At 43.6% G+C, this 23,277-nt stretch overlaps 1 protein-coding gene across 1 annotated transcript; it reads right to left on the bottom strand.

Moving 5' to 3' along the window:
• Positions 1-1,194: 1,194 nt before the first annotated feature.
• Positions 1,195-22,013, bottom strand: YTHDF3 (YTH N6-methyladenosine RNA binding protein F3). Its single transcript, XM_054394640.1, has 5 exons — positions 21,990-22,013; positions 19,718-19,742; positions 14,949-15,028; positions 11,576-13,168; positions 1,195-1,341 (listed from the first exon to the last, which is right to left on the bottom strand). The coding sequence occupies exons 1-5, from the start codon at positions 22,011-22,013 to the stop codon at positions 1,318-1,320; spliced, it is 1,746 nt and encodes a 581-aa protein (XP_054250615.1). The 3' UTR covers positions 1,195-1,317.
• Between the last annotated feature and the right edge of the window lie 1,264 nt (positions 22,014-23,277).

The following is a 23,277-nucleotide window of genomic DNA, read 5'->3' as shown; positions in this document are numbered from 1 at the left end:
AAGAGAGCATTTCGAGGAGTTAAAAAAACTAGTCAATTACCCAGTTGAATATGGATCCTAAAACTCCTGCTGTGTGGCTCTAACCAAAAAAAAAAAAAAATCAAAAAAATCACCTTAACATGGCCATCTCCATCTCAAAAGAGGGGGAAAAACACCTTGAGGTTGGGACAAAACAAAGAGTTGAGAAACAAGAGTATATGCTTGCTAAACAAGAATTATGTTTATTTAGCTAGTGAATCACCTAGAGGAGTAAATTTTCACTTTCATGATAGCAATCTTGTCAGGCTTGCAAACACCCAGAAATAGGAATTAGAGATTATTTTAAATGTAGTTATAAAGGTCATAAAAAGTCTTGATTTAGACTGAGGTACATCGACTCAAAACTGAGATTTCATTGAGTGGTAGCAAACAAACAGTTCCTCAGACGAATGCACTTTTTTCTTTTGTTTTTTTGTTTTTTTTTTTTTCATTATACATGTTACAGGAGAAAAAAAAATAATAATAATTATAAAGAAATGTGCATTAAGTGGTGGTGTCCACCAAGCTGCATATTAATATCCTCTTACACCAAACAGTTTGAAACAAGGGGAAAAGGTCATTCTAAGAGAATTTTCTGTTACCTTTCGTTTGGCTAAACTGCAGCTTAAAGTTGCTTTGCCATATTAAAATAAAAAACCCAAGATTACTACAGTAATTTTCACATCAACATTTAGACTTTTGAGTTTTACTCCAGGACTAAATATGGCATGATTTGCCCTTTTTTTTTTTTGTTTGTTTGTTTGTTTTTTTTCTTTTAATCTGTTGAATAGCTAAAAATCGACAATTAAAACAAAATTAAAAAGAAGAAGAAACCAAACTACAACAACAACAAAAAAAATAATAATAATTAAATTGAAGCAATGTGAATTTCACATCATTGAACCACTTCTAATGGTTAAAGGTTAGTATTTAACAAATTCCAAGAGTTAAATGAATCCTTTCATTCGTTCGGTCTCCTGTGCCTTAGCTAGGATGCATAAATACAAAAGACAGCAGATACTGGTAAAAGCTTCAGGACAGAAAGTGCTTGACGAAGGTACAGTTCTCAAGTGTGTTTGGTGAGAGAGTATAAGGGCAGATGCACTGATGAGAACCATTACAAGAAGAGTCAAATTTGTGTTAAAGTGTTCAAAGATGTCACCTTAAGCAGGAAAGAGGAAAAAAAAAAAAAAACAACAAAAAAACCCAAAAGCTTTAATAACGTCTTCTTAGACATATTAGGCATTTCCAGAGTCTACATCATTAGTGTTGTAATTCTAGCAGGACATCTCCATATAGTTATTGTTTGTTTCTATTTCTCTCCTGGAAGACACAAGAAGAACAGAAACAAAAAGGGAAAAGTCACATTAATACACAGTTCAACACCGTCTGCTTTCACAGAATCATCACAGAATCACCCAGCTTGGAAAAGACCTCAGAGATCATCAAGTCCAACCTATTACCTAACACCTCCTGACAACTCCTCCCATCAAAGCAGTTGCATCACTTCCATTTCTCTACATCAAGCTTCAGGTTTTTGGCTTTATTTTTTTTAATCCCCAGGAACAGGAAATATCTACTTCACCCAACAAAGAAACACACAAGTGTGTCAAACTGAGAGGCAAAGTGTTCCACAAAACCCCAGCCATCAAAAAGAAAAGCTTTTATATCTATTTTCTAGATTTTTTTGTTTGTTTAACTCTTTCTTGCCATTTGAGCAATGTGTTTGTATGCAGGAGGTGGTACTGGGCAATTGGGTTCTTTACCCTTTGATCTGAAGCACATTGAAACATTTGATTGTAAAGAAAATACTTGGGAATGAGATCTTTTGGGGGTTTGAAGGATACCATGGATGGAAACTAGAATAGTTAAGAACCCCTCTCAATTAGAACCCCTCTCAACTAGAACCTTCATGCACAGCATTCTTTGTCAAATTAAGCAGATTTCGTTGATAGAAAGATTTAGGTTGGAAGGGACCTTAAAGATTATCTACTCCAACCCCCTACCATGGGCAGGGACACCTCCCACCAGCACAGGTTGCTCAAGGCCTCATCCAGCCTGGCCTTGAGCACCTCCAGGGATGGGGCATCCACAACTTCCCTGGGCAACTTGTTGTAGTGTCTCACCACCCTCACGGGAAAGAATTTCTTTCTACTCTCCAGCCTAAATCTGCCCTCTTCCACCTTTATGTTGTAGCCCTCCAAGCTGCTTCAAGATTCATTCAACCAAAGCAAAGCTTGCACAGTCCTGACGACAAGGAACAGCTTGTGGTCCCAGCTGTATATCTAAGACTGGACATTCCCTAGGACATATTTCAACACAGAGCAAGAGAGAGATTTGCTTTATTCTCCTAGAAATCATTTTTAACTAGTTCAAAGAGACCTAACTCATTTCCTTGTAAGACAGCAGGTTCCAAAGGTGAGGCTGACAGTATCAGTCATTAATCCAAACTGGAATGCTAAGAGAGCACGCCTAGGGCCGAGGACAGATGATCACTGGCCTCATGCCTCACCCTGCATGTAAGGCATGCAAAAATAGCCTGCTCCTGCACATCTCAGATTATTCCTCTGCTATTAGCAGACTTCAGCTGCAAGAACTGCTCAGAGTCCTGAAAATGCCACGGAAGTAAGTAGGAGTCCAAGAAACTGTGATGGTCAGGAATGAAATAGCAGTTTTACCAGTTTTAGGGAGTTCCTATATGCAAATAGAATCATGGGTTCCTGCCCAGACAGGCATCTCACACACAACCCCAGAGCCAAGCTGGCTGGAAAGCCTCTCTGCATCTCAAACTGCTGCACTGCAATCTGGCCTTGTGCTCTGTGCAACTCAAAATGCATCTAAATTTACAACTCCAAGTAGCAAGGCAATGAAATCCTGACTGCCTGCTTCCAGTGGATGAAATAAAGGAGGTGTTACAAATTTCAAGTCAATTTTGAGTTCTGTAGAGGAAAAAGGCTTCAAAAAACACCAGCACACCTTTCATGTAGTCTCAAAGGCAGAGAATCAGGAGTGGTGGAGGTTGGAAAGGACCTCTGGAGATTATCCAGTCCAGCCCTGCTGCTATAACAGGGTCATCCACAGCAACTTGCCCAGGAGCACAATGGCCAGAGGGGGTTGGAAGCTCTCCAGAGAAGGAAACTCCACAACCTCTCTGGGCAGCCTGCTCCAGGCTCAGCATCTTCCCAGGAAAGAAATTTTTCCTCGTGTTTGATCAGAGCCTCCTGGGTTCTAGTTTGTGTCTACTGTCCCTTGTCCTGTCACTGGGCACCACTGACAAAGAGTCTTTGCCCATCTTCTTGCCCCCCACCTTGTAGCTACTGATCAGATCCCCTCTCAAGCTGCTCTTCTCCAGGCAAATCACCCCCAGGGTCTCAGCCTCTCCTCCTCACAGGGACCCCTCAGCCCCTTCAAAGCCTCTCCAGTATTTCTCTGTCTCCTTTGAGCTGGGGAACTCAGAACTGGACAAAATATTCCAGATGTGTCCTCACTAGAGCAGAGGAGAATGAGATGATACTTAAATACTTAAGGCAGACAGACAAAGCTGACATTTTTCCACACAAGTGAACAGAATGTTCCACAGATATGGCTGACATTTGGCACTCTGTACAGCAACAGGGCCAGAGAGCAAACCTCATTTATTCCAAACTCAGGCAGCATTACACTCAAAAGCAAACTGAACTCCCTCACAGCTCTGCGTCAGATGACACCTGCTAGCATTGCCTTTTCCTCTCAAAAGTGATTCCTCTTCTAGCTGGTCTGTCAAAAAGTAAATGGAAAAGCCTCATTTTCATAGATTCATAGAATGGTTTGGGTTGGAAGGGACCTTGACCTTAAACATCATCCCGTTCCAACCCCCCTGACATGGGCAGGGATACCTCCCACCAGCACAGGTTGCTCAAGGTCTCATCCAACCTGGCCTTGAACACCTCCAGGGAGGAAGCATCCACAACCTCCCTGGACAACCCATTCCAGTGTCTCACCACCCTCACTGGAAAGAATTTCTTCCTCATCCCCAGTCTCAATCTGCCCTCCTCAAGCTTCAGTCCATTCCCTCTCATCCTACCACCCCAAGCCCCTGTAAAAAAACCCTTCCCCCTTTAAGGAGCAACAATGTCAATGCTCTCCAGCCAACAAGCTACTGATGTCTTCTGCAGTGTTTGCTTCCCCAATATCCCACAAACTGAAGCTTAAGGTAGCGCTGAAAGACTTTTACTGAGTTTAGGGTCACACTTTTCTCTGTAGGATCAGGTGACAGAATGAGAGGAAATGGCCTGAAATTGCACCAGGGGAGGATGAGGCGGAGGATTAAGAAACATTTCTTTGCTGCAAGAGTGGTCAGGGATTGGAACAGGCTGCCCAGGGAGGCAGTGGAGTCCCCATCTCTGGAGGCATGCAAGAAAGGTGTGTCTCAGGTTGAAGGTTGGAGTGGATGTTCTTCGAGGTCTCTTCCAACCGAAACAATTCTATGATTCTATGGCTTCTGCTTTTGTACAGTAGTTGCAATCCCCAGCACCTCAAGTTGTCCATTTTGAAAGGCATCCAGGATTGAAACTTGTGCAGACAAACTGCAGTTCTCCCCCCACCTACACAGCCCATGCTGACCTCCAAAGCAGCTACACTTGCAAAAAAACAACAAACAAAAACCCCCAAACCCAAAAAAAACCCCAACCCCCCCAAAAAAACCCAACACCTCAAAAAAAACACAAACCTAGAATTCTGCCAAAACTCTGCGTCTCACTGCAGTGTTTAAAATGCTCATAGCTGGAGCTGTCTGCTTCACCTCCCAAGAGGCAGCACTCTCACAGCAGCTTCAGGAGGGAAGGTGCAGCACATCTCAGCTGCCTCTCTGCAAACTGTGATTCAGTCCTCAACCTCAAAGCCCTGCTGATCTGCAGTGCGAGCACAGCAGCCTGCATTCTGTGCAGCATCCTCTGCCAGCTCTGCTGTGGGGGCTGGAACCCAGACAGCTGGAGAGGTGGGGAGAAGAACCACAGCAAAGCTCCTGAAATCTCAGTTACTAATGGCATCAGCCACAACCTGCAGTTCATGGCACCTCAGGGTAGCACTTACAGCTATGCCAGCATCAACACTAACCTCAGAGAGCCACAATGAAACCCAGATTATGAGAAAACTGGAAACTGCTAGGAGTAGTTTACTCTTCATGGGGAGAATCCGACTGGCTGTTGATTTCAAACTACATTACTGGAACTTTAGAACAGTGAAAAATAAAATAAAAAAATAACTTCTCACTCTGCTCTGGAGCCCCATAACATAAGAAGGGCATGGAGCTGTTGGAGTGGGTACAGAAAAGGGCCATAATTAGAGGGCTGGAGCACCTCTGCTATGAACACAGGCTGAGAATTGGGGTTCTTCAGCTTGGAGAAGGCTCCAAAGAGATCTTAGAGCAGCCTTGCAGGGGGCTTAGCAGTGGGCTACAGGACAGCTAAAGAGGGGCTTTTTGGAAAGGCACACAGTGACAGGACGAGGGGTGATGGCTTCAGACTGGAAGAAGCTTGATTTCGATTAGCCATGATGAAGAAATTCCTCTCCAAGAGGGTGGTGAGGCACTGGAACAGGTTGCCCAGAGAAGCTGTGGAGGCTCCAAGCCTGAAAGCGTTCAAGGGCAGAATGGATGTGGCCTTGTGCAATCTGGTCTAGTAGGAGGTGTTCCTGCCCATGATCTTTAAGGTCCCTCCCTGCCCAACCCATTCTATGAATTCCAAACTAGAGACAGTAAATCTCCTGAAGACAGAGATTCTCTCAAAACCAGGTAAAAATACTTCACTACATTTTTCTGAGAAGTACTTGTGGGACCTCTGGGTCAACGGGAGGGTACAATCAGACATGAAAGATCTTTAGAAGCCTTACATGGGCCTAGAAATGTTTCCTGTAGAGATGCAATCCCCTCCCTAAACTCGTTCGCTTCTATTCCTCATCCCAACATGAAAATTTCAAGGCACAAATTAAAAAAAAAAAAAAAAAATCAAAGTCAGAAGAAGTCAAAGAAGGTTTTACAACTCCAGAGAAGTTCCTTCTCCTTATGAATTAATACTCATCTGAGACTGTGCTGCTGCAGATCAGTTGAACTCCAGACAGTAAATAAGCCTTTCAGGCACATAAATATTAAGGGAGTCTGAAAAGCTACAAGACCTACACTTCCAATTTATTTACTTTTCCTGTTAGTTTTGATGGCATTTTACTTATTTCAGTGTCTGAAACTTACTTGGCAACAGCAAGAACGTGAAAAAAGCCCAGTGACAGGGGAACTGAATTTAAATCTGAGCAGACCCAGGCATTGTGAGGGCAGCATGGACAGACCATATTATTTTATTATGGTAATAATAAAGGCAGTAAGAACTTAATACACATCTAAACTCCCCCCAGCACACGAAACAGAGGTGGGGAAGGAAATCTGACTACTTTAAAGGTATGATAACACACAACAAGGAAAAGCTGTGCAGCAAGCAAGCTTGAACTCCCTGAGCCAGTCTTCCTTTCCCAGGTAGATACTTGCAGTGATGAATTGGCCAATTCTCCCTGCAAGCAGCCAGTGCTTCCTCACAGTGCTGCACGGCGTTACACAGTGAAAGAGCAGATTTCAATTAACTCCAAGACAGCCATTTCAGCAAGTTCATTAAAAAGTAAAAAAAAAAAAAAAAAACCCACAACTGAAAATAAACATAAGCAAGCTCCTAGATTTTCATTTTGAAGACTCACAGCAGAATGCTTCTAACTCTGTCTATGGAGACTGCGTTCAGTGATCACTGTGCCAGCAAAAGGAACAGGAAGATGACTCTGACACCTTTGTTTAGCTTCCTCTGATGCTCACAAGCAACAAGATGATTTTATTAATTGCTCTGCTAAGGATTCTATAGTAGCCTTGGAAGTGAAATGACATCTACGTGCAGGGCCTAAAAAACACACCAGGGAAGAATTTCCCAGACTATTTTTCTTCAAGCCTCACCACTCATGATCTTTGTATGTGTGTAACTCCAATTCCAGTCTGCCATGAGGAAACATGAACTTATTTTACCCTGGTTTGTCATCTTCCTCACCACTGACTCTAACCCCTGCTACAGAAGCAGAACAATAATTATAATTACCTGCCAATATCAAGCACAGAATCAGGCCTCTGGAAAAGGCGCTCACAAAGAACTCAGCTCAGTTTATCATCTGATATAAATTCTCGCAATATATTACTTCTAGATGAATCTGAAGGTGAAAGGCAATTAACTTTGACACAAAACTTTAACAATCCTAGATGAACTGCATCTACAGGAACAGCTTCACTAGACATGCCAGATCTGTGTGGGGTTTTAAGTGCCACCTTTTCCACCATTGGCAATCCCCACTGGAGTTTCTGCTAACCAGCCCAGCTGGGGGATGAATTTGTGAAGCAAGGCAGCAGCACTGTGTGGCTAGTCACAGAGGTTTCCATCTCCCTGCAATATACAGCCACACTTCTTCCCTGCAAACTGCAGGAAAAGCACCAGAGTTCTACTCAATTTTTTCTTGAGGGAGCAGTGCACTCTGAGGAGATGCTGCAGGAAGCAGAAGGCTGCTGCATGAACTTTAGCAGCTCTTCAGGTACACTCAAGGTTCCTCTTTTGCTCTGGAAGAAGAGGTTTAGAATGGCTCCTTGGCTTTAAAAACCACAACTTAAGGACAAAGCATTTAGGAAAGGCTGAGCTGCCACAGACCCAGCTCAGTTCCAAGTCTGAAATCTCATCTTATGCAGCTACCTTTAGGAACACTGAGGAATCGGGCTCCCAAAAGGACCGGTCTCTCCAGCAATAAGGTAAAACCACTAGGCTGATATTCCCAGATTTCCCAACAGAGGTCCCTATTTTACAGGAGAAATTGGTCTGCCACGTTCCAGAGTCAGAGACTTTAAATCCACTCTGTAAAAAGGACTCAGGAGGCTTATTAGAATGTGTCAAGATCCATTCAAGTGTCACTATCAACTGAGACCCCCTGTGAGTTTAATCCCATTCCAACTCTGTCACTCAGCAGTCCAAGATCCCCCTGTCCCTTGCTAGAGAAAGGCAGCCACATCACCAAACTCTTACATATCCACTCTAGATGATACCAGATTTCAATATCCACACCTCTCCACACTCTCCCCATCCTGCAATAAACTCTAAACCCTACCTTTGAACACAATCAATCTACCAAGCACACACAAAACTGTGTGTGCCTGTAATCCTTGTGCCTGTAATAAGAACTTGCAGGTCACTGAAGTGTCTCCAAGACTAAAGATGCAAAAGCAAACAAAGACATGGTAAGGAAGCACACCCACCATGATGGGAGGGACATTCATAGCTTCACAGAATGAATGAATGCTTTTGACAAAGGCATGGAGAGACAGGATGAGGGGTGATGGCTTCAAACTGGAAGAAGCTTGATTTGGATCAGACATTAGGAGGAAATCCTTCTCCAGGAGGGTGAGTGAGGTGCTGCAACAGCTTTCCCACAGAAGCTGGGGAGGTGCCAAGTCTGGAGGTGTTCAAGGCTAGGCTGGAAGGGGCATTAAGCAACCTGGCCTAGTGGGAGGTGTCCCTGCCCATGGCAGAGGGGTTGGAATTGGATGATCTTTAAGGTCCCTTCCAACCCAAACCATTCTGTGATTAATGCACAATCAGTTCCCAAGCCCAGTGGTAGATAACTTACCCACAGCAGGGTTACATCATGCAGCAGTGGGCACTGGAGTTATATAAGTTTATATTTATATAAGTTATATTTACACTTAAGGAGACTATTCATAGTCATTTGCAAATGACCTTTATCAAATAACAAAGCTCCTGAAGTTTCATGTTAATCATGGACTCTTCACCGCTCTTTTAGAAGTGTGCTGCCATGTTTTAATAAAACATCCTGCTGGGTCATATTGGAAATTAATTATTGATCCCTCCAAGTTGTTAAGATTAAACTTTTACAACCAATTATTTTAAAATAAGTTAGCTGGAATGATGAACTGTTCTAGAGTAAATTAAATCCATAACTCATCTGCTGTTTACTGTGTTTAGATCGCTGGCTGCAGGAAGGGTTGTTACCACCTAAGCAACAAACCAGGCACTCAACTTGAAGGAACATGTACAAGACTACTGCTGCTTGATGCATTTAATATTTTATTAACAGCAATAAGCACATTTTTCATGACTGAAACATTGAAAGCAAAGTGATTGCCACAGCTGCCACAGAAAATGGGCATGAACTTAAATTTACACAGTTCTACTGGCAGTAGAGAGTGCATGAATTTAAATAGAGCTCCATAAAAGCCTCACTGGCACTAGGTAATAAAAGATTACTCAACTCACCATAAACCAGAACTTAACTGTTGCATTTCCAACCCATTCTTCAAGCAGAAGAGTTAACAACTGTTATGGTTACAATTTAAAGACAGCTTGTAATGATAAAAGAAGAAACCTAAAGATTTAGAACCACCACTCAAGATGATCTCTGGGTAGCTGTCATTAGTTTAATTTGGACTTCCTGCATTTTAAGCAGCTCATTTGCTTTAGGTGTACCTCAAACCCATCAACAAAGAGAAAAGCCTCACAACTAGCTATGCAGCTCCTGCTATGGAAGGATCTCAACAAGGATGTTTTCTATCAGTAGTAACAAGAGAGTAATGCAGAGTTCAGTACCTGAGTCACACACACACAGTTTCCTTGAAGATATTGAAGGAAACAGCAACATTACTTCATTACACAAACATGCATCATCACAGTCACTTCAGAAGAAACCTACTAAGGGCTGAGTGGGGTACTTGGGATCAAGTCTGGCATGTAGAGAAAAACTACCAATAAGCTATGTTCCTCCTATTAAATTTCAGAGCTTTCCTCTACTGCTGAGGGAACAAACCCAGAAATAAACCACATTATCTTTCTGGGCTGCTAGAGCATGGATGAATTATGACTCCTTTGCTTAAGCTTTTTCACAAAAAGTAAATAATTTTGAAGCAAATTATTTCTGAAACATCTTAGAATACTCCAAAATTAAGAAAAAAAATAGATATTGTTGAAGCAAATTATTTGTGAAATGCCTTCAAATATCCACAGTTAAGAAAATACTGAAACATGAAGGCTTACAGAGAAATCTTATCAACTTAGTCCTGAAATGCTACCAAAATCACTAAGTGGTACTAAAGCCTGAAAAAAATTAAAAATCAAAGTTTTCTCCCTTATATTGTGTGTTAGTTAAAACTGAAGCCTGTCCTCCTATCATCAAGGAAGGCACAGCACCGATTTAGGGCATATTAAGTATTCTTCTAAGAAATTAAAAAAGAAACCTAAAATCCAAAGGCATTACCCCTCCCAAATGGGATACTCATTCTGCCTCCAAACAATAAAAAACTCCCAGCATGATGATTTATTGCTGAGCTGAGCAATAAAAGTAGCAAATTGCTTTTGGGTATGCATGACACTGCTCTGCAGAAGATGCAAACGTGTGTGTGTGTGTGTGTGCTGAGGGATGTGCAAGAGGCATGGAAGCACTGCAGCACTAGAAACCTAAGAGAAGAAAGGAGGCTGGGAAGAAGGTGAAATTCTTACACAGCCACTATTGTGGAAGCTTCCAGAAGTGAATAAATTCAGGGCTCCACATCCCATGAGGCCCCTAATGAGCATAAACCCTGACATTTGGGTGTTTTTAATTCAGTAAGTGGTGGGACAGGATGAACACAGAGCACTTCCACCAAGCTGCACTGATGCAAGCTCCTGTTTCGGAGTGCCTGCACATCACATAACTGGCACAGCAGTTCCTGAAACACTGCTAACCACGACACAAATCATCTATTTACATTTACTAGCAAGCCTGGGAAGAAAATAAGTACAGCAAAAGTAAATATTGTGGACAGTGGTGAAGGTGTTATTAGCAAGGAGTACACACAAGACAGACAAGTACTACAAACCAGCTTAAACTAAAGGTCTTCTCTCGTCTGATTTCTGAAATGCCTCCAAACTTCAAGGTTTCTCTGCAGTATTATCCTAAGAATGCTTTTCTTCACAGAAATTAACTAGACCTTGCTTTTTTAAAGGGAATGAACTATCATAAATGCCCTTAAAATGATCCTGAACCTGTACAAGTCACTGTACAGGTGATCACTTCTGTGTTTCCCAGTTGTACACCAGACAAATTGAGTCGAGGTGAAAACCTGCTTTTCACAGCCACCATGCTGTTACCTTTCTTTGACTTGAAATGTTATGTGAAATAAAGCTTCTCCTGCAACTTCAGGTCCTTTTTGTGAAGCCATAAATATCTAAACTAGATGACTTCAGTTATGGTGACACACTCAGTTCAGGGTTTACTTTGAAGGGTGAAACATTTCAGGGGTTGGCTTGTGCAGGCCTCGTTCTTCAATGCAAGTGGTTAACAAAACCAACTACAAGAACTTAGAACTGGTTCTTAGTGAAAAGATTTTTATCAGTAGAGACACCTAAAACCCCCACCACTTCCGGCTTCACCACCTGCACACAGAAATTCCAGCTGTGTGAAAACCAACGTTTCCAAGCCCAGAAAACACAGGAGAGCTACTAGAGCCACACTGATTCCTTACCCTACGCATGGCTTCCTCCTCCTCTTGACGCTTCTCATAATGTGCAAAGTCATCAAAGATTGAGGTGGTATGCTTGAAAGTTGCAATTATTTTAAGCACTTGCTTGGCTTTTTCTAGGGGTACCTCTTGAGTGTCCCTCGAGTTGGTAACAGGTTTGTTGTCGTTGTTTTCCAAGCGGATGTGCCGCAGTTGGTTATTGGGAACGTCTTTGACAAAGATCCATTTGACATCAAACTTCCCCTTCCACTTATCCTGAGACCAGACGCCAGCATAGGCATTGTAGTCCACAACAGACTTCATCTCAGCCACCCCACAAAAGTGTCCACTGCCATTCACGCTGAAGAGCAAATAGAGTGGGCCTTTGCCATTCAGGGACCGGTACGCGGCGTCCAAGCGCTTATTGCCATGCTCAGTACTACACCAGATGGAGTACTTAATGGAGCGATGGATATCGTCCTCTGAATAGCTTTTGATTATAAACACACGTCCATTCTTCAGGTTCCAATCGAAGTCTTTGGGATTGTAGTTGTTTATGGCCTTTAGTTTCTCCAGCACTGGGTGCACTTCCACCCCAGAAGGCGAGGAGCTAACGGATACCACACCTAAACCAAAGTTCTCGCTGCCAGCTCCGTTGTTCTGGCTGAAGCCCACACCCCTGTTACGAGGAGCTACCCAGCGGTTCTGCAGCTGCTGCTGCTGCAACGGGTGAGGCTGGGCCTGCTGCTGAGGTCCTTGTTGCTGCTGTGGTTGCTGTGGCTGAGGCTGCTGTTGAGGCAGTTGGCTTTGCACCAGTGGTGGTGGTTGAATTAATGGCTGAGGCTGCTGGATTATAGTCTGAGGAGGCAGTACCGGTTGGGCTGGGGGGGCTTTTACCACTGACCCTTTGTCATCCCAAGTTCCAATATTCATGTTGTGTTTTATAGGTGGTGGTGGTACAGCGGGGCCCCCAATGCCCACGTTACCTTTAGGCTTGAGTTTGGGCTGAGGTTTAGCAGGCTTCCTTGCAATGGCAGCCCAGGAGGTGGGTTTAGGTGCTGAACTGCTCACCGGGGGCACGCTGTTGGCTGCGATGCTCGTCATACCTGTACTGCTCAGAGCTGAACCTACAGTTTTTGTGACAGCAGCCGTCATATCTCCACCAATTTTCAGCCCAGTCATGCCTTGCTCAATGCTGCTAATCCCAGGCACCTTGCTCAGAGTATCACTGCCAAATCCAGCCTGTCCATCTGCTATGGCTCTCCCAAGAGAACTAGGTGGATAGCCATAGCTGCTGCTGTAGGCAGAGCTTTGCGTTGATTGTCCCTGAGATCCACTTGTCCCCCATGTAGAGAAGTCTGCATTCCCAGGAAAAAAATTAAATCCGTGCTGCCCCAGAAAGGGAGGGGTATTTCCTAATGCCCCAGGCTGGCTGAAGACACCATCAGGGATGTAATGGTGTTCACCGTTACTCATCTGTCCATAGGTTGTCAAGTATGGCATAGGAGGGTCTCCTGCAGTTGACCATGCTGCTTCCCCTAAAGAGTATGGAAATCCAATGGATGGAGCATAGTAACTAGGCATGTATGGGTCTGACATTGGTGGATAGCTGTTACTCTGCAAGGAAATAAAACCAAAAATCAGCAATGCAGATGATGGTGCTCAGGGAAAAGAAAAATGAAATACAGCCCAAAATGTTTCTAAGGATTACATGGATGTGTTTGCAACTACCACAGTCCCTCAGTGTAGAAGATGGTATCTGCTGGAGAGCCAGAGGTAGGCTACAAGGATGATCCAAGGGCTGGAGCACCTCTGCTATAAGGATAAGCTGAGGGAGCTGGGGTTGGTCAGCTTGGGAAGACTCTGCATGGACCTCAGAGCTGCCTTCCAGTACCTGAAAGGATCCTACAGGAAGGCTGGAGAACAACCTTTCATAAAGGTGTTTAGCAATAGGGCAAGGGGGAATGGTTTTAAGCTGAGGGAGAGTAGGTTTAGACTGGATCTTAGGAAGGAGTGCATCAGTACAATGTGGTGAGACACTGGAATAGGGAGGTTGTGGATGCTTCTTCCCTGAGGGTGTTCAAGGCCAGGTTGGATGAGACCTTGAGCAACCAAGTCTACTTGAGAAGCATCCCTGCTCACAGCAGGGAGGTTAGAGATGACCTCTAAGGCCACTTCCAACCTAAGCCATTCTATGATTCCATGATGCGGCCTTCCCTCAAGAAGCCTTTTCCAAGAACTAAAAATCCTTACTTTCTGTAACATTATCTTTATTTTTAGGTTTAAAATGCCTCAGTGGCAGCAGCACCAAGAAATAACAAGGTACACTAAAAAACTTGTCATAGCAACTGCAGTTTCCTAAACACGGAAAAATAGCTACCATTATGATTTAAAGTTTCAGTATTCTTAGCTTTTTGGTCAAATTACTCACTTCTAATTGGAGACACCTGGCAGAAACCTTAGTGAAAAGGATGCAAGGATGTTTCAGGAGGAACAGCAATCAAAATGTAACATTACCACCCTATTGAGAACAGGCATAAAGTACAAGCTGTGAACAAACTTTGCCTACTAAATTCCAATTCCGTTTCCCAAGACTCTTGGGAAATCACAGTGTTTCCTTCTTGAGAAGGTAAAGCTCCAAGACACTTGAAGAACCACCCCCATCTGACTCCTGATGTTGTTTTGAGGAGAAAACTGCACATTTACCATCCTCTAGATGATGCTTCCTTAATGCTGTATTATTTAAGCAAAGACAAAGGAAATCCTGAAAGCCTTTTAATAACCTGCACTTTCTCCCTCTCTCAAGAGCACAACAACTGAGAAGCTGAACTCCATAAATATTAACTTTTGACTAGAGACAATTCACAGCTCTGAAAATAAGTCATTAACTCCCTGGCACAAGAGTTATTCCAAGCTGTAGTAACGTTAAGCTCCAACCTATTATGCCATCAGCTGCTAGCTATTTCTACCAGCATACAAGGAAATCATGTCCAAGGAGTTAATATTTTCTCAGAGCCAATGAAACTTGTTTTGAACTGCATCCAATATATGAGGATTTCTCTGTAAATTTAGGGTGCGGGAGTTTGTTTTGGGAGTTGGGTTTGTTCTGAGGGTTGGGTTTTGGGGATTTTTTTAGAATTGGTTGGGTTTTTTTCCCTCCCTCAAGCTTCTTGTAACTGCATCCTTCTATAGCCAAAGCACAAGACATCAGTGTGCTTTAACTGAACCTTTTCCAGAATTACGAAGACTTTACCTGTTTAATATACCACATAAGACGAGATACAATATAAAACCATACTTCAATGGGTATTCAGGCAAAATATTATCCAAACAATTCAGTTTGGAAGTCAGTTGAACTCCAAAATCAACTCCAAGATAGTAAACAATGCTCACTTACCTGATTTGTCTGACTACTTAGATATGGCTCAAAATCATCATCATTTACTGCATCCTTTTGATGAATCGAACCGTTTTGTACTGAAACTAAAAGTAAAGCTGTATTAGGTATACTCTGAAAGGTCGTGTTCCACTTTTAATCTAAGTAACACTTCTTTGCTGCCTATACATTGAAATACTTCTATATTTGAGACTGAATATATTAATATTAAACATTTCTTTGTCGAATTTAAATGGAAGTCGTTCCATTCTATTGATGATCAGTCTTAGGAGAGGTCTGGAAAGACAGCAACCAAGAGCAGATTCATCTGAACTGTTCTTTCCTGAGTTCCAGACAGAGGAAAAACCTCTAGGCACACCTTATTTGCACAGGCAGTAAATCCAGCGTTTCCAGAAGTACCAGACCAAGTGCAAATGTGCAGACCAACCAGATCAGACACATTCAATAGATTCAGGCAAAGTTGCAACATACAGCTTTATCCTGCCAGGAGGAAAGTCAGTTACCCACCAAGACAACCATGAAGGGCATCACTACCCAGCTATGTAATTCTCTATTTCCTACATAAATATTATCCTCTACTGCATTGGTTGCATCTCTGAAGTTCAGAGAGTACAAATCAAGACAGAAATGAGAGCTAACGTCCTCAAAGGTGATTACAATCCTTTCCCAACACATCTACCAACATATGATGGAATCTCTTCCTACCTGCTCTCCTTGGCCTCCTATTACCTTCCATTTCATCTGAGGCATTACACCTACCTGGTATTTTCCAGCTGCCCAAATTACTTTAGTGTCTCTCCACCCTCCCCCAGGCTACTATTTAAAGTCAAGTTTTCCCTAAGTTCCATTGTTGCCCAGTGGTGCATAGCAGAACAGCAACTTAAACCCAGCAATTTGCAATTATACAACATGAAGAAGATAAAAATCACCACTTTCCAGAACACCATTTATTGGTTATTTATCAAATAGATTCAGTGCAAAAAATCTCAAACCAAAAATAAACAAATTTTAGAGTGATCAGTTAGGGTGCACTGAAAAAACACAGCAGCAGAAGTTACAAACCCTCCTCATTTTTTGATAGGAGACACAAGTTAGGAGCTGACTCTGTGGTTTCTCTCTCTAATAAAAGCTTCTGAGCAGTGGAACTAAACCTTCAGCTTTCTGGAGATACTGTTTAAGAGTAAAGGGTTTTTTTCTTCCTGCTTCACTGAGGGTTCTTTTTTGCCACCCAAATTTCACATTGCAAGCTAAGTGGGGCCTGGACCATGCCACTTCCATTTTATCATGTCTGACTTTAACACCTCTGAACCAAACTGCCTTCAGGGAATGAAACTAGCTGAAAAAGGACAAAGGAATAATTACAAGGAATAACAAAAACTCTGGGGGAAAAAATATTTATTTCGGACAGCTGTGAAAAAAGCTGAAAATTTATCCTTTTAACAAAGAACAACAGATGAGGAGGTTTCCAAAGTAAATATCTGGGAAGTAAGAAAGCAACTCATGGTTTGAATGTCTAGCTGGAGTTTTAAAAGTCAGAACACTTGACACTTCAGTCATTACAAACTGGTACTGTAGACCCAAATATGACAAGCAATGGTGAGTTTCAGAACTCAGGAAAAGAGTATTTTGAAACTAAACACCAAATTTAAACTGAAATTACATGGTTGGGTTGTTAGGGTTTGTTGTTTTGGTTGTTTTTTTTTTTTCCCTCCTAAATAGTTTCAGTTAAGGTCATTAATCATCCTGAATTTACACACAATGGTAACATGCTAATGAGCTGAAACACTTTATTCCTCTTTCTATTTGGCACAACCACACAGGGGTTGAGCCTCAAAATCTTTTGTCCATGCCATGCCCATTGCTTAGGCTTAATGAAATAGTCTGGAGAGCACAATTCTCAACTACAATTCTGTTCTAATGAGAACCATCCACGGAGGGATACAAGTTTCTTAAAGGCATGCAACCACAAAGAAAGGAATAAACAGCTGCATGTCAAGACTAGAATCCTATCAAAATTAATCTCCTCATCCTGACAACTAATCTTCATACAATGTGCATCTGCTGTGTTTATTGTTTCAGAAGTATCTAAAGGTCACTTGAGACAGAAGTATTTTTGGACTCCCATTACAACCAACTGAGAATAGTCTTGGAATTGTTACTTTATTTATTTTCTATTGAGATCTGAAGTCAGTGACACAAAACAGTTCTATATGGACATCTTTCCTAGCAAATCTAATCCCTTCCCAGTGAAACAGCCTTACCAGAAGTGTGCTGCTTTGTCTTTTCACTCCAACTTTCCATAATGTGTTTATAATGAAGGATGTAGCCCACACACAGGTTTAACAAGAGCAAACAGATTAAGATGCATGCCTCATTCCCAAAAATTCCACATTAAGTGTTCCAACCAAAGAGGGCAGTGATGAAGAATACTAATTGAAACTAATCTAGAGCTGCTAAAAATATCTGTATCAATCCAACCCTGCAAACACCAAATACTTCTGCAAACACTGCAAACATACAAAGTCACCAGATACTGGGGAAAAAACACCTCAAGTAAAGGGACTTTAAGTTTATATTCTTTTAACTGCTGCTTTCCTTTGAATAACCACTTGCATAATGGACAAACGATGGCCAAAGGCTTAAGACTTAAGTTTTCATTAGAAGAAACCATTGCACTTTAATTAACCTGGAGAATAAACAAACACAAGCATTTCAGTCTTGTTTTAAACATAATGCTGCCATTTATGCCTATCACAAATCCAAAAATTATATACAAAGAGAGAAACAAGTCAGCACTTTCCTATCACAGGTGTGATACACTGAAAGGAGGGGAAAAACAGGATTCTAAGAATTCCAATTTCTCCCCACCAGCACCCCACTCTAAGACACCATTGGAATGATGCCAGTTCTCATGTTTTATGCCAACTGTAGAGTAGTTGACAATTAGAAGAGGAAAACTTCCAACTCATGATAATTTACTCATTCAAGCCTCTGAAATGCCAACATTAATATCTGACACAACAGATGGATAGTTGTTTTACACACTAGAACTTCAATCCCACAAATGCTGGTCAAGGGGAACAGCACAGAACAAGAACTCATCAGCTAGTAGAAGGCATCCAAACCAGCTTACTAGACAATACTACTACAGCTATCTCCCACTTATCACTTGCAGGTCTGATATTTTTTGTTTCACAATGAAAAATATTCAATTTCCAAGCAGCCCTTCTCCTCCTCACTCTCAATCTTTCCTATGCTCTACCAGAGGTGTGCACAGTCACCTTTTAAACACCTTCCTTAATGCTGCTACTCTAACGCTGACAAATAATTTCAGATTAGGTTGTTGACTCTGTATCACATCTTCCCTTGAAGCTCCTTTAAGATGGGACCTGTCATGACACATGGAAAAGATTACTGTCTGCTATCATGTGGTCAGGAAGGATCGCTGATAGTGACTTCATTTATCCTCTTGAAAAATGTCTCTAACCCAAAGCCAACTCCTCATGCTACACTGTGCTGCCATACTCAGTCTCCCAGCCCTTTATTGCTTAATCCTAACTTAGTTTCACTAAACAGATGTTACACCAAATAATTTAACAGAAGGCAGATTATTGCTTTTGTTTCACTAGAGTTTTCAAAGATGCAGTTAAAAGCTTCAGTTTAGGTCAAAAAAAAGGGAGAAGTGTTAGAAGGAGAGACCAAGTTTTCAAGGATGATCAAACTGAGGTCTGAGGAGGTAACACAACTTCATTTTTAGCTGAATGCAGAGAAAATAAAAGGAACAAGCTAAATTTAGTGAGATTCAGGAACCATGTGCCAACTAATCTGGACACAGGGAAACAGAGTGAGTACACTGCAGATAACATTAAATGAGAGTTCACAGACAGCAATTAGATGAGTTCAGATAACGAACAGAGGAGGGCAAAGATTACATGAGCTCAAAAAAAGGTAGTTTAAGTGTATGAAGAAGTAGTAAGCACAATAACACGTGAAGGTGACTGTGCACATGTTGCTTTATAGCACCTAAGAATTAAACCAGGCACAAGTGTACTGATCAGGCAAAAACATTCCTGGACAGAATATTAGTTTTTATACGAAAGGTAACAAATTCCAGACCAGAAATAAATGGCAAGATATCATCTGAGATGCTGTTTGAGACAGATTTGCCAAGAATTTCAGAGAGCAGACTACTAAGAGCTAGTTCCTCGTTTCTGTGGGAGAGAAGAAACCCCACTGAGCATGGTATTTAAAACTAAGATGTTGACAGAAAGATGACAAAAAGAGAAAAGCAGGCAGCTGGCAAACACCAAGAGAATATTCTCTACTGATACTAAAGAGACAAGGCCACAGAATTTCAGAGAATCAGGAAGATGATGTGCTCTGCTCACAGATATGAGTAACCGAAGCCACGTGGCTGTGGTTTCACAGGCTAAGGAAGCTCGTCAAAAGCCTCTTCCTGATGATTCTAGTACTCACCACAGAGCAAGGCCCAAGGTGTACTGTTAAACTGATTCCACAAGCACATCACCAAGTCAGCTAAAAAGAAACAGTTGTGTGATCATCCCACTTCTGATTTGCAAAATGAAACATACTGAACTGTGGCACAGTAAAAACACTGGGAAATAACATCCTAGCACACAATTTCCCAGCGTCTCCCTCTGAAGTAAGACATCCTATAGGTACATTCTCTTCTCATGAGTCGGTGACACATTAACCTCCATTAACGGCAGCATTAGAGACTTATATAGCAATACAAGGAGTCAACTTACCTTTATTTCCCTGTCCTTTAGGTCTCTGTATACAGAAAAGCAGGAGGGAAAAAAAGTAAAACAACTTCAGTTAGAATCCTCTCAGGGTAATTCCATTTATTTCACAATTTTACTCTTTTCAACTTCAATGCCAGATTATAATAGCATTAAAAACACACTACCATAAAAGTATTATGTTATTTGATATATATATAATCAAAAGTTGGACCACAGAGTCATAGAATGGTTTGGTATGGAATGGACCTTAAAGATCATCCAGTTCCAACCTCACTGCCATGGGCAGCGACACCTTCCACCAGAGCCCAGGTTGCTCAAGGCCTCATCCAACCTGGCCTTGAACACCTCCAGGGAGATCCTGGCCCAGATGATCCTTGGGGTCCCTTCCAACCTGGCATTCTGTGATTATGAAAATTTCAAAGGAAACAACCAACAAAATAATTTCAAAGTTGAAAGAACTTCACCAAACCCCACAGAAACAACCTGGTCTTTTAGAGCACATGAAGCTTCAGTGGTGTTGAAAACCCAAACAACTGGATTTTGACAGCCCTCTCTGAGAAACAGAAGCAAGAAACAAAGCAGAGAATAGAAGAACAAAGAAAGCATCTTCAGGTTACTGCCAGTACTAGAACTTCACTATCAGATGTCATCTTTTAAGGTGACTGATGGGCACTTAGTAGGGGATAACCTACCCTGCCAATACCTTTTAGATCTACAAAGGAATCTGCAGTTGTATTTTAGGCTGAACAATGAGTTGTGAATTCCTAGTCTAGGCAATTAAACTGAGAAAATGCTACTTCTGCATCAAGCTTTTCACCCAAGGAAATAATACCTTAAGGAGGTTTTGGGGTTTTTTTAGGATTAGTGATTGCAAAACACTGTTAATCTGTCATGCACTAAGACTCACTCAGCAGTATGTGTTACAGTATCCTTCATTCTTCTACAGCAAAACAAAATAGCTTAGAAGAACAAATACTAGCCCATGAAAATCTAATTCATCTCACACGTGTACCACTAAGCTTGAATGGGTCTCCAGGCTCTACCACACTAACAATTTTTAATCCTAAACAAACCTCAGTGTTCAAAGGTTTGAAAATTTAGGAGGAAATCACCTCCATCTTACTTCCATGTGCATCAGTCTCACAGTTATCCTAAGACTCTTTAACACTGCTCCATCTAAAGCTGCTCTGGTTACTCACCTCCCTCTCCCCAAACCAGAGAAAAATCTCTGTAAACTTAAAAACCTCAACTCCTCTTTTGGGATGAAACCAACCCAGACACAAAAGCATGCAGAGACTAACAGGAGATGTGGAACTAAAAAAGTTGGGAAGAAGCCTTCATGGAAGACTGAGCAATAAAAAGCTAAGAGATCTCAGGGCTAAAAATAAGTGCCTAAAAGGCAACTGGAGAGCATGCAGCGAGACAAAAGGAAAGAAAACGTTAACTGCACAGCGAGGAAATAAAAGGGGGCAGGAGACTGCAAGGCCTAAACTTTCCGGGAGAGGCAGAGGCCCGTGGAGGAAGCACAGAGCAAGACAAAATAGCTTCAAGCCAGAAAGAAAGGTCAAAAATAAAAAAAATCCAAACTCTAAGCTTAGCGAAGAGCCAACTAAAAGAAGCGCAGCACAACGAGTGAAGAAAAGCAGAGAACAGCTGGGAAAGCGGAGGCCGCCGGAGAAGGAGCAGAAACCAGAGGCCTGAAGGGAGAGGAGGTGGATGAGGAGAGAGAAAGGCACGAAGGGAAAGGATGCGGCAACGAGGAGCCAGAGAGAATTCGGGGTGCGTAGGGAAGAGGAGACGGAGCTCGGCGCCGCAGGGGAGCCGGGCACTGAAGCGCTCCCGGGGCGGAAAATGAAAACAGGCGCCCGGAGGGGCTCGGCCGGGCAGGGCTCACTTGCGGGTGGGAAACACACAAAAGGGCCGAGCCGGCGGTCCGGGAGGCGCGGGACCGAGCGCCGCCGGGCCCTGCGGGCAGGGAGGCGGAGCGGCTCTGGCGCGGATCACCGGTTATAAATAGGGGATGGCGGGCCGGCAAAGGGGCCCCGCCACCCCGGCCGCCGCCGGCTCCGATTGATCGCCGCTCTCTATGGCGGCGGGAAGGAGGAAAGGAAGGAGGAAGGAGGCCGCAAACCGCGCCGCCCCGGCGGCAAGGGAAGGTGCAGGTGGCCGCCCGGCCGCCGCCTCCCCCCCCCCTCACCTCCCCGGCTCCTCGACGGGCCAGAAGAGAAAAGGGCATGAAGCGGGCGGTCGCACCCCTCTACTCCGCAGCTTGTACCTGGTCGACGCTGGTGGCTGACATTCTTCACGGGGAGCCGCGATCCCCTCGCTCCGCCTGGGCCTCGAGTGATTCCGCACGCCGGGGCCGCTAGCCGCCTCCTCCTCCTCCTCCTCCTCCTCCCTCCTCCTCCCCGCCGCTTGATTGTCGTCGCCGCTACCTGGGCTCGCTTGCTTCAGCCACCGATCAGATTCCCGTTGCGAAGGAGCCGGCCGGCCGGACTGCAGCACCGCTTATTTTCAAACCCCCCCCCCCGTCTCTTTTGCTCTAAGGCTCCGCTTCCCCACAATGGCGGACGAAGCTCCGGCTCCCACTTCCGCTCCGCGGCTCCCTGACCTTCCGCTCCTCCTCCGCCGGCGTCGTCGCCGCTGACCTTTCCCTTCCGCGTTCCCGCCTCCATGTCACGTGGCGGGGGACGCACAGCGGGAGCGCGCACGCACGGACGGCGGGAGGCGCCAAGCGGAAGTAGCGTCTGCCTGAGGAGCTGCCTGCGCGGTGCTGGGGCGGGAGGCAGAGACCGCTATTTACCGCGTTCACAGAACGCGCGGGAGCGCGGCTAATAATGTTCTCTGCCTCGGTGCCGCTGCACCGCGGAGCGGCTGCTGTGGGGGGTCCCAGCCTGAAATCAGAATGGTTTCGGTTGACAGAGACCTTTAAAATCGTCACATCCAACCGTGAACCCGGTCCTGCCGGGTCACCACAACACCATGTCCCTCAGCAGCAGATCTGCACGGCCCTGAAACATCTCCAGGGATGGGGGCTCAACCATTTCGAAGCCTTGACAAACTTTTCCATGAAGAAGTTGGTCCTCATGTTCAACCTAAACCTTCCCTGGTGCAACTCGAGGCCATTTCTTCTTAGCCTGTCTCTTGTTACCTGACTGACCCCCACCTGGCTCCAACCTTCTTCCAGGGAGCTGTAGAGAGCAAGAAGGTCACCTCTGAGCCTCCTTTTCCAGGCTGAACAACCCCAATTCCCTCAGCTGCTCATTATGAGCCCTGTTCTCCAGACCCTTCCAGATTTATTGCCCTTCTCTGGACTTGCTCCAGCACCTCAGTGTCCAGCTTGGAGCGAGAGGCCAAGACTGAACATCCAGTACCATGGTCTCTCACTGAAAAAAAAAAAAAAAAAAAAAAAAAACAAAACAACAAAAACCAGGGAAAAGACATATCTATTCATAGAATCACAGAACCACAGAACGTTAGGGATTGGAAGGGACATCCAGAGATCATTCAGTCCAACCTCCCTGCCTGAGCATGATCACCTAGGGCAGGAACGCATCCAGACA

This window comes from Indicator indicator, chromosome 31 (assembly GCF_027791375.1).
Source record: "Indicator indicator isolate 239-I01 chromosome 31, UM_Iind_1.1, whole genome shotgun sequence".
NCBI classification, from domain to species: Eukaryota; Metazoa; Chordata; class Aves; order Piciformes; family Indicatoridae; genus Indicator; species Indicator indicator.
This window is presented reverse-complemented; position numbering and strand designations above follow the sequence as displayed.

Bases quoted from the DNA above. Each gene is read 5' to 3' on its own strand.
- YTHDF3 (XM_054394640.1), bottom strand. From the start codon at position 22,013: ATGTCAGCCACCAGCGTCGACCAG. The intron at 15,029-19,717 runs GTAAGTTGACTC...TTTTAGTTTCAG, and splicing joins TAAAGGACAGGGAAATAAAG to TACAAAACGGTTCGATTCAT. The intron at 13,169-14,948 runs GTAAGTGAGCAT...ATTTCCTTGCAG, and splicing joins TAAGTAGTCAGACAAATCAG to AGTAACAGCTATCCACCAAT.